This window comes from Calidris pugnax, unplaced genomic scaffold (genome assembly GCF_001431845.1).
Source record: "Calidris pugnax isolate Ruff unplaced genomic scaffold, ASM143184v1 scaffold83, whole genome shotgun sequence".
Lineage (NCBI taxonomy): Eukaryota > Metazoa > Chordata > Aves > Charadriiformes > Scolopacidae > Calidris > Calidris pugnax.
In genome coordinates this window covers 527,858-539,397 of record NW_015090802.1, presented here as the reverse complement: position 1 = coordinate 539,397, position 11,540 = coordinate 527,858, and the positions used below count along the sequence as shown (strand labels likewise).

At 52.7% G+C, this 11,540-nt stretch overlaps 1 protein-coding gene across 6 annotated transcripts in view; it reads right to left on the bottom strand.

Annotated features, from left to right (window-relative positions):
* The window catches only part of DLGAP4 (discs, large (Drosophila) homolog-associated protein 4), a 195,501-nt gene that overhangs the window by 6,389 nt on the left and 177,572 nt on the right, over positions 1-11,540 (bottom strand). For 4 of the 6 annotated variants that reach the window (XM_014937571.1, XM_014937568.1, XM_014937569.1 and 1 more), the window contains one exon: positions 1,435-1,796. In XM_014937571.1, coding sequence (XP_014793057.1) covers positions 1,435-1,796 — 362 coding nt within the window. Of the gene's footprint in view, positions 1-1,434; positions 1,797-2,181; positions 2,797-11,540 lie in introns of those variants that run through there. The other 2 variants (XM_014937573.1, XM_014937574.1) reach the window with 2 other exon arrangements.

Genomic DNA, 11,540 nt, shown 5'->3' with positions numbered 1-11,540 from the left:
GGGTTTAATATTTTTCCTAGAACTTTTTTTTTTTTTTTTTTTTTTTTTTTTTTTTTTTTTTTTTTTTTTTTAAAAAAAAAAAAAAAAAAAAAAAAAAAAAAAAAAAAAACAGACACAAGAACTTGCTGCTGGAATTCACATCAGTAGACCAGGAATGCTGCACACACACACACACACACACAGCCGACACCACACACCAACGCAGGGGGCTCTCAGGAGAGGAACAAGGCTCCTCCACGGGAGCATCAGGACCATACCCTGCTGAGTGCCTGCTCTCAGAGCCCTGGGCTCTGCCACCCACCGCTGCTGGCATGGCTGGGGCACGCTGGGGACGGGCTGTGTCCCCCCGAAGGCACACTGCCTGTGTGGCACCTGACACGGGCAAAGGCCAAGAGACTGGAGAGAGGGCAGCGACCCGATCAGGGCTGACAGCAAAGCCCAGCTTCCTCTCTCCCAGGGACTGACCCTCCAAAGCTCCGGGTAAGAGGGTTAGAAGGTTTTAGGAAGGAAATCCAGGGCGTGGGGCAAGTGGCTTGGGAACCAGCTGAGAAACGGAAGAGAGGAAGGCAGGCAGCCTCTCCAACACTAGTTCTCTTGCCCTGCTGCCCTTTCAGCAGGAGTTTTGCCCCCTGAGCCCTTCCCCCTTCGCTATCCCATTACCTACTGGCCAGCCAGCCTTACTGTAAAGCCAGTGCAGAACTTACTGAGCACACACACACACAGGTGGTGGCTCAGAGCCCAGACCCTGCATTTGGGTTTGGCCAAGTGCTCGGGTTCCTGACTGCACCAGCACTTTGGGGCAGAACAAGGGCTCACACAGTCACTACCTGTAACTGCATGATCTGTCCACAAAAGGAGTGTACAATTGCAGATGACTTAAGTTCTGCTGAATAGAGCGTGGACTTACACTACTCAGTGGGTTCTCATTTGACTATATAATCAACAGCTCATTTCCATCGATTTTCACAGTGTTAAATGCTTGCAGCAAAAGCAGAAACCTGCTGGGAATGGTGGACAGGAAGGAATTGCTCCCTCCTGCCTACAGCCCTGGGACCATGTCACAGCCCATGCTGCGTGGGTGTCCTACCTCTCAGAGGAGAGGTGTCTCTAGAACCGTGATGGACAAGGAGCACAGGTTCAGCACGGACACACTGGCAGCAAAGGGGATCTTCAGAGGGACTCACCCAGTTAACACGATCCCTCTGCTTTATGAAACATTTTAATTTTGTACTAAAAGAACTTAGCCCTTCCTGGTCTGTTAGGGAAAGCTTCTGCTATATTTCACCCCTGGGAGCACAGCAAGTTAGTGTGGCAAGGCAGTTAGTTAGCTTCTCTGGCTCTTCTAGGGGAGTCCACCTGCTCACACACAACGCACCCGCTAAGTGATGGGGTAAGGACATTCCTTAGGACAAAGGAGAACAAACGATTCCGTACTTGTATTCCTATAGACGACAGCTTTCTTTTGGGGATGTTCTCCACTTTAGGCTCTTCGCTAGTCAGAGTCCCTTTGTCACTTTTCAAAGTTGCATTTTTCTGGGGTAACTCTGGAGTCTCTCTTGCTGGAGTCACGACACTCCCCCTCGTCACGCTGGGTGTCCTGGTGCTGTCCAAGCTGTCGGAAGAATTGCTGAGTCCCGACTGGCTGGTCACCTCGCTCTTGTGGTCCTGGCTGTCCAGGTAGGTGTCCTGTGCCGATTCAGTGCTGCTCTGCACAGTGACAGAGATGAACGGCTTTGATGTGGTCCGAGGTGGGACGGGAGGTGGAGTCTTTTTATATGCCACTAGGCATGATGAACCTGCAGCAACGGAGGTGGGGAGAAGGGAGAATGCAAGAGACAGATTGGGGGGAGAGAGAGAGAGATACAGTGAAAGAGAGAGAAAAAGCAGGTCAGTCACAACATCCAAGAGGAGCCTCCAAGCAGAAGCTGGAGGCAGAAATGCAGAAACAGCCTACAGCCAGCAGCTCACACCGGGAAACCCAAATCAAAGCATCAGGGGAAGCGAAGGCAGAGCCAGAGCTAGCTTGCAAAGGAAGTCAAAAGGAACACCATGATACACGAAAGGCTGGAAACGGAGAAGAGGTACAGAAAAGCCTCCCAAGAATGCTACAGGGTTTGGCAGGTGTAAGCCTCCACGCTGGGGAATTTTTCTTTGGCTAAACCCTATGTTTTAGTGTCCTACTACAGCCAAGTGTCTCAGCTCTTTGTCCCATCAGTTGACAAGTTTCAGTGTCTGGACCAGGGTGGTGTTTTTTCCTATAAAAATGGAAAGAAGCCATAAAGTTTGTTAGATGCTGATGGTAGGAATGAACGTTTGTGAAGTACCTTAAAAAAAAAAACAAAACAACAAAACCCCCCCAAACAACTATCTACCACACATTGGGAGAAAATACATCATCTGGTTGGAACAGATCAAGAGTGATGAGGCTCCATGTCCCCAGGTCCAGCCAGCAGTGAGACTGAAGATGTGTTCCCAGCAGGAACACAGCGCACCCATATCCACTACAGGGAGGTACACACATGCAGATGGCCACACAGCTCACAGAAGGGCACCCGCATGAACAGGGACAGCAGCAGTGGCCTCATCCTGCTCCTGTCTCTGGTTGACAGGATGGAAGTCCCTTGGTGACAAAGGTGGATCCCGCAGAAGCTGAGCTCAGGCACCCAGTCTGCCCAGTTCCCCCAGGCCAAAGTCCTACTGCCCGGAGAGGACAGATCGCTCTGGGCAGGACACAACCAGAGAATCACACTGACCAGCCACCCACCTACACCCCACTGACCCCTTTTATCCCATTACCCCTGTATCTCCCCACTCTTGTTCCTCCCCAAATCACCAAAGCCCCTTTCTTGTCCTACCCTTGCTTCCTCCCATAAATATCCCACTAAATCCTGTGTAATCCCCAACTGCTTTCTCCCTGCACCCCATAATGTGTCCCAGCCCTTGGCAGCAACCTCCTTAGTCCAAAAGGTGACCTGGAGAGCTGCTCCCCATGGCTCCTGGCGACGGGTGTCCTGCCTGGATACTGGGGCTCCGCCGGGACAACCCCAGGAGGGGCCTGGACAGGGTGTTCAGTGCTCAGGGGTCCTCGGCTTGGGGTCCCACCTGCCATTGGGTGTCCCTGCTTGTCTGTGCTCTGGGCCTGTGTGATGGGCTGATGGCCCTGGGGGTAGCCCAGCAGGGTACAATTTGGGCTCCCCCTCCTGCTGTTCTCTCTGAGCCCCTTCACGGTGTGCAGTTGTCACATATAACACTGCCCCACTCCAAGGCATCACCAGAGGGGTCACGCCACCCTCTCCCCGTGCACAGCATTGCCCAGGCACCCGTTTCACCTTCTACAGGGGCCACGTTCCTGGAGCAGGAGCCGTGGTGCTGCTCCTCCCCTGGGGGCTGTAGGTCTGTGGAGCTGCTGAGCCCCCCAGCCCCGCTCCCCTGGAGGGGAGGTGGGGGATCGGGGTAACCCCACAGTCGGGGCAGTGCCTGCAGGATCACCCTGCTCTGGCTGACACTCTCCTTGGCTCCTGCTCCAACCCATGCTTGGTCTCCAGCAAAGGGCTTCTGTCCTTCGAACTGACACCCCTTGCACACCTTTCCCCCGCGATGCTGACAGACCCCAGCGCAGACCCCTACACCCCTGGGTCACCCAGCCAACACTGCAGGCAGGCTGTACAAACCAAACCCAGTTTCTAAGTGTCTCCCAGTACAGCTTTGATGCCTGCTGGGGCTGTCATTCCCTCAGGTTCCCCACACCAGCCCACATTCCCTGGTCCCAGTAAAGTTTTGCCCCTCAAATTCCAAGCTCCTACTTCCCAGTCCCATATACAACCCCCTAAACCTGCTGGCACAGCGACAGACATATATACACAGATACAGACCATTTTCATTAAACAATACAGAAAGACTTCAAACTTTACCATTTCCACCCCCAAATTAGCCACCAGCATATGAAGTACCAGATTATGGACTAGTCCTCTGTTCTCTGGATCCTTGGACTCCTTGGGGACCCCAAGGGCAGGCAGAGGAATCTGCTGCTGCCCAAAGTTGCCTTCCACCCCCAAAGCACCTGCCTGCTCTGCCAGCTCACAGCAGGGCACCTGACAGACCTCATCTTTTGGGGCAACAACCGATTCTGGCCCAGCCCATCACAGGGTACCTTCTGCTCCCGGCATAATTTTAGCACAACTTTAGAAGTATCAAATGGACCTGATCCGATTGATCACAGGTACGGGAAGGGGTGTTTCAGGTGACATGAACCTCCCTGGTAGCTCCTTTTCCTCCCAGAGAAGTCCCTCTGTCTACAGCAGGGCTTGGCCATGCTCGCGGGGTGCCCAGGAGGGGTGTCCCAGCTTCCTCATGGTCCCCTGTGGGGTCAGAGCTGGTCCCCAGCACCCCTGGGAGCCCGGCCATGTTCCCTGTGGGGAAATCACACAGCTACTCTGGGTGCCTTATTGACAGCATTTACACGTGCCTACGCTTACACATCCCAGCCTTTACCATATTAACAGCTAAAGCTCCGCTTCAAAGATGGAACCAAAATGGGTTAGAGAGGAGGAGGAGGAGATCTTTGTTCCCAAAAGCATTTCTATGTCCAAAGATGCCGAGCAGCACTGTAACGCTGGTACCGCTACAGGGGAGCTAAAGAGACTACGACAGATCTTAAGAGAAGCTCAGGAAGGGACAAAACCCACACCACAGAATCACAGAATCTTAATGGTTGGAAAGGAACCCTGAGATCACTGAGTCCAACCACACACACACACACACACAAAAGACCCCCAACAATCTCAGCCACTAGAGCATGCCCTGAAGAGTCATGTCTACATGTTTCTTGAATCCCTCCAGGGATGGTGACTCCACCACCTCCCTGGGCAGGCTGTTCCAGTGCCTGACCACCCTCTCAGGAAAGTAATCCTTCCCAATATCTAATCTAAACCTCCCCTGCCCCAACTTCAGACCATTTCCTCTGGTTCTGTCATTATTCCCTTGGGAGAAGAGGCCAACCCCCACCTCTCTACAGCCTCCTTTCAGGGAGTTGTAGAGGGCAATGAGGTCTCTCCTCAGCCTCCTCTTCTCCAAACTAAACATGCCCAGTTCCCTCACCCTCTCCTCATAGGACTTGTTCATTAGACCCCTCACCAGCTTGGTGGCTCTCCTCTGGACACACTCCAGCAGTTCAGTGTCCTTCACACCAGTTCCCCCCTGTCCAGCAGAAATGGAGCAGTGAGAGGGACCTGTCCTGACGGCTGACCCGGCCCCTACACCACCCCCCGACACTCGGCCCCCTCGGGGGGGAGTCTCAGCAGGGAACCACACAGTCGAACAGTAACTGGGACAGGTCACTGTGTCTGGGGACCAGGTTGTGTTTCAGCCTGATCAGTGCCCAGTGCTGGCACGTGCCGTGTAAAGCACACAGGGCAGCCCGAGCCCACGGCTGCCACGTCCCCAGCCAGGACAGGAACTTACTATGCACTTTAAAAAATACCTACAATAATTTCTTAAAAGGTCAAATGTCAAATTTATGCACCAAAACAGAGCTACACACATCCTTTAGCCAGTACTCACTCGGTCACGTAAATACCGCACGACTGCGCTGGAAGTTCTATACCAAGAGATGATTAAAAGGGTCCAGGTCCGACCCGCAGTCCCACCCCGTCCCCTTGCCCACGCGGAGGAGACACTCCCACGCTCAGGACAGCAGCAGGACCGGCTGCAGACGCTCAAGCAGCACCAGCTCAGAAGTGTTTAGTGTTTCCAAGCAAGCCAAGCTCACCATGGGAGCACCCTACACTTGCCCTTGTTGAATTTCATCAGGTTCCTCTCTGCCCAGCTCTCCAGCCCTTCCACGTCTTGCTGGATGGTGGCATAGTCTTCTAGTGTCAGCCGCCCCTCCAGTGGGGTGTCCCCTGCCACCCGGCAGGGACAGTGACACCATCCTGCTGGGAGCCGAGCCGGCAGGAGGTGGTTTCTGGGGTGGTTTCCAGCAGCACAGCTCCAGTTTCCCAGCTGCTGTTTATACCCACGGGGCTGGGATGTCATTGGGGAGAGTAAATCAATCGCCATCTGATATCGAACACGGGCGCCCGGCAGAGCACGGGGAGGGCAGCACATCAGCACAGAAAGGCAGCACTTTCCCGGGGAAAATCAGCAGTGTTCAGGGTCAACAAGCCAAATTCAAATTCCTCCTTCCCCCTACCAACAGACAGTACAAACGCTGCTTGTGTTGCTGTTTTTACAGGGGGACACACTGCACCCCCTTGCCTCATTCCTGGGGATCCCTTCGTGCTGCCCGGCACGGCTGAAGAGCGTCACAGATTTGGCTAGAGGGGAACCACACACTCCCAACAAAACACATGCTCCTGCCCACGGACACGTGGCCAAAGGGCTGGCTGCAGGAGCTATAAAAACGAGTTTATGGCTCTAAGAAACATTGCAAAAGAAAGGAACACAAAAAGATCAGAAGCCTAGAAGAACTGCAGATACTCTGATTAGCACAATTACAAGTTAGCCCTACTGACGCTTTCTGCAACCATAAAAGAGGGACTTTTGCCTGTGCAGCCCAGAAACCACACCTTACCTAAAACAGCTTTCAAAAGGGAAAGTGGGAGTGAGCCCATCTAGAAGTGCCTGCCCTTCTGCCCCAGTACAACCCTGAACCCAGTTCCAGCATTTCTTCCATCTGTGGGAAGAGACAAGGTATCGAGGAACCCAAGAGCATCCCCATATTTCTGTAGGAGATGTTCCTGCACCAACCACCCTCCGAAGCAGTGTGGAAGGGCAAGAAAACATGGAAGTTTTGCTTAAGCTTCCAGCTTTGTGGCACTAGGCCCTTCCTGCTCATAGGATCTTCGGAGGCTTATTTAAGCAAGCTGTTAGAATTCACAACTGCCCTGGGGATGATTGATTTTTTTTTGGGGGGGGGGGGGGGGGGGTGGTCTGCAGGGGGGGGGAGGGAGAGAGGGGGTGTTGCATGTGCTGATTACTGTGGGGGGGGGGGGGGGGAAGGGGCTGTCTGTTTATAGCCTTCCTTGCGTAATTATTTTTAGAAAGCAGCATGTTTCCAAATTAGCATTTTGCCCATGATGTTACCTGCTGCTCTCAGGGGCTTAGGCAATCCCCGCTGACGCGGCCCCAGGCAGAAGAGCTGTTTGCAGAGTCTGGAGAGCCCTCCCGGCCCCCAAACCGGCTGGGCACCCCGTGATCCTCTCCTTCCAGAGAACCTGGTGTTTGCTTCTTGGAACGTAGGAGTCATAAAAGAACATTAAATGCAGCCCTGCCTCAAGAGGGCCCTGTTCAAACACTCCCAGGCTGTGCTTACCTGCTCGGTACCCGGCAGCCCCGCCGAGATCACAGCCAAGCTATTTGGGTTTAGATTTAAATATCATAATTGCCCTCAAGCACACCTTTGGCATGAAGTGCCCAGTTGTTTTGTTGCTATTGCTGATTCGATACAGCCTGGTATTTCTAATCATTCCAGTGGCTTCAAGGATCTCACTCAAGCCGTCCTTGTTTCTGTTGAATTATCTCCAAGGCTCGAGCCCCGGTGGGATGGGGGGCAGGTGGGGCTGCCCTCAGACACACCAGCGGGGCGCAGGCTGCTCCTCACACCCCCTTTTCTCCACGGGAAGATCTGAAGAAATGAGCTCATTTCCCTGTGCAGAAAGCAACACGCTCTGAAATCATCTCTCCTGCTACGAGACAGGCTCATTTGTCTTTCAAATGAACCAACCCAATAATCTTGCAGCAGATGAGACCCGCCACCAGCTGCAATCTCCCCGCAGAGATGCTGGTGGCACCTCTTCAGCCTTGGGTTTGCCACAGGGTCCCCCAGATGGAAGGAGCTGGGTTTAGAGGCGGTTTTCCACGGCAAAGGGAACTGGAACAGCCACATTCCGAGCGGCCTGACCTCTGATTTCCATCAGCTCACAGAACACTTCAAGGTTGAAACTATAATGAACTGCAGGATGTTTTATTTGTGGAGAGTCCAAGTGAAAACGATTCCCAGTTACAATCGCTACTGGAGACAATACAGATCTTTATTGATTTCACGGTTCGCAGCAATCACTTCAGACCCTATTTTTTTCTGCTAAAACAGCATTTACAGCCACGGCCACAGCGCTCAGGCCTCCCTCAGGCTGTATTTGGCGTGTACAGAAGCTGTTTGAATATTCTGCAGATTGAAGGGCAAGATACCTGCATCGGTTAGAAGCACAAATGAGAAACCTGCCCACATTTTATTAAGCAAGAGGAAAATATTTCCATCTAGACAAGACAAGGAATCCATGTGAAGACACCATCTCTTGCTCCCACAGAATGACTGTCTTTACAGCACCAGAGAAATTTTAACTGGAGTCTTACACTGGTTAAACAAAACCACACTCCTGGACAGCAAAGTTAAGTGACTGCACTCGTTTAAAGAGACTGTTTACGGAAAAGCTATAAATACCCATCCCCTCAGTGTTTTCCCTTCATAAATCTCAGTAGTGCTGATCTTTGTAAAAAGAAAAATGTCACCTCAATGCTACACACAGGAAAACAGGTGCCCGATGAGGAAATATACTGCTGACCATGACTAAGCTGGGGAGCTGGGGTCGGGCTGTGACAATCCACACCCCACCACGCTGTGTCTGACCCCCAGCAGCAGCAAGACCCCGGAGCAAGCAGCTCCCCCACCAGCTGCACCTCCATGGAGGCCAAAGATGCCCGGAGACCTAGAGAGCAACCAGCCAGGCAAAGCCCTTCTGAAGCTCTCAGATAATCAAGAGGAACATCGTTAGCACCTCACCAGCTCCCCAGAGCCTTCAGCTTTGCTTATGGTACCTCCTGTTTGCTTATAATCCCAGAGCCAAGACACAAGCCAGGCTGTCCTTTAAGTCAGATGACCAAGCAGGCTCTGGGTGCTCCTCCCAGGAGCAGCACCAGGGAAAGGCACCACCACCTCTGCAGTACAGCCTGGCTCCTGCCCCAGTCCAGCCAGACCATCTCGAGCAGTTCCAGAGAAGGTTGGTGGAGAAATTCAAGCTTACATTCCCCTTATTACTGACCTGCTCATCCTCAGCTCTTGGCCCCAGCACCGCTCAGTAGACAGAGCAGACAAGCCCAGTGTGGAGTGACATCTGGGACAAGGGGACCACTGCCACACCATGGCCAGTGGGCTGCTGCTTCTTCCACCATACAACAAAGAGAGATGCTTGTTTCCAGGATGGACAACAAGGCCCTGGGCTCTCTGCCCCCAACCCTTTCCCCAGGCAAAGGGGGCAACCTCTCACACCAGCCCCCTGGACTCCCAGCAGAAGCAAGAGCAGCACAGAAACAGGGAGCACACCAGAGAGGCCACGCTGAGGGAAGGAAGGTCTGCAGCAGAGACCAAAGAGAGTTGAGGGGCAGCAGGCCCATCTCTCCCTCTGAAGCAGCCTGGGGTCATACCCTGAAACCCCACCGAGCTGCAGCTCTTCCTCCCAGCAGCTCTGGAAGATGACCAGACCTCTGAGCTGTACCCAAGTCACTTCTCCTGACCCAAACAGCTACAGGAAGCGGTTATTTCCACTTGCAGTGAACAGCATCAACTCATCCATGAGATAAGCACAGAGAGGGGAGATGTCCCTACTAACGAGTACCAGTGTGGGAACACTGGCTTCCTCTGGGAGCACCCACCATCCAGCCCACATACATGCCTGACCCAGACCCCAGCTCCCTGCTGGTACAGCCGGTACCAGGTTTGTAGACTACATTTCAGCCACCTGGTGTTTTGCTGCTGAAATAAGAAATAACTTCTTAGCTTTAAAATAAACACCTGCTTCCCTAAAGCCCTACCACAATCCAGCCAGAGAAGGTCACAGAGCCGCCTCCTCCTCACCACCAAGCATCAAGTGCTTCCATGTCTGCCAAGGCCACAGCACCAAACAAAGACCTGTGCAAACAGGTCTTGGCTTCTCAGCTGGGAAACCACCTGCAAGAGCTGAGCTGTGAAGGACTTGTCACTTGCTGCTCCTGTTCAGCTCCAGTGCCCACCCTGGGAGATGCCCAGGAGTGCTGTGCCAAGGCTACACTGGCAGGACGGTATTTATCACTCAGCTATTCATCTGCAACGTGTTATTAAAAACAAGGGACTGCCCTGCACTTGCTTGACCATGGCCAAGTACAGTAAGTTCCTGCACGTTAGTGAAACAAAAGAACTGGACATATCTGCAGGAAAAGGACCTCAAACTCAAGGGAGCATCTCTCAAACGTTACAGTCGAAGAGCCCACCCCTCCCATGCAAATACAGAAGCCAAGGGCTCTCCTTGAATATCACTGTGTGTTTTTAGACTAACAGTACAGCTTTCACCCAGAAATACACCACAAAATACTCCATACAGCCATTTGTGTTCTCTGGTCACCCATGACTGAAGTGCCTTTAGGGAGAACTGCGGCGCTAATTAACGGCATTGACTAATTGTGCTGGGTGGAGCAGGGAGGGCTCAGGGCAGCTGGACTCCTCCACTTGGCCTGCACAAGACTGAGCTGCCACTTCTTGTAAGAGACCTCATCCCTGCACTCTGCCAGGGGGAAGCAGAAACATTCCACCAGTGAAGGCAAGGCTAAGAGGGTCGTGATCTCTTTACATGTGGGACTTTGGGTTTTTCAATGTACCAGAAGTTTGAGCTCCTTGGAGATGCTCTGAATTGAAATTCGTCTGCTTGAACAGAGAAGTTATAATCAGCCTTTACGCACTGAAAACTATGGCAGTGGGAAGGCAAGGCAGCTTGCTTGCCTTTTTTTTTTTTTTCAAAAGCCACTTGTAGAAGGTCACAAATTTAAAAGAAGCACGAAGCATCAGATGACACCTCCCAAGAATGCTGGGGTTTAAAAATACAGTATCTCACAGTGCTGGCCTTCTGACCGAATTGGCCACCTCAGCAGAGCCCCCTTTACAGCAGGGACCCAGCAGATGCTGCAGGGACAGACACTCCCAAACCCATCTGCAGCCACCGGGGATTCTATTTGTATTAGAAGAGACATTGCGATTTCTCCCCACCCTCCCCAAAGTAATTTTCAGCATGATTTTTAAAGCAAGTTGGAGCAGCGATAGGCAACCCCACCCTGCTCCACAGACACACATCCAGTGGGCTGTCCGTCTGTCCTGTGGGGCTGGGGTAGGTCTCTGGTCCAGCCAGCACAGGGCAGCAGCTTAGGGGAGCATTTCCCCCCTCTCCCTGCCTGAGATGTTAATTCATTAACAAGGACCAAGATCCCCAAACCAGTCGTCCTGCCACAAGAAGTCACTGGGAAGAGAAAAGCCATGAGCAGGGTCCCAGGAGAAGCAGAAGCGCTGCTCTGACAGGGTGGGGGTGCCTGGTCCCTGGGGACAGGGACCGTTGCCTTGCCTGCTACCCCACTGCATGGTGGCACGCACGTTTTTCCACAACGGGGATGAAAAGAAGAGAATGGTTCGTCAGTGCAGCGTGCCTTTGTTCTGTACTGGCAGTCAGGTTGTGCCTGTCCCCTCAACAGCCTCACTAATGAGGGCTAATGCTTAATGAGCTTAATACACCAAGAGATGTGAA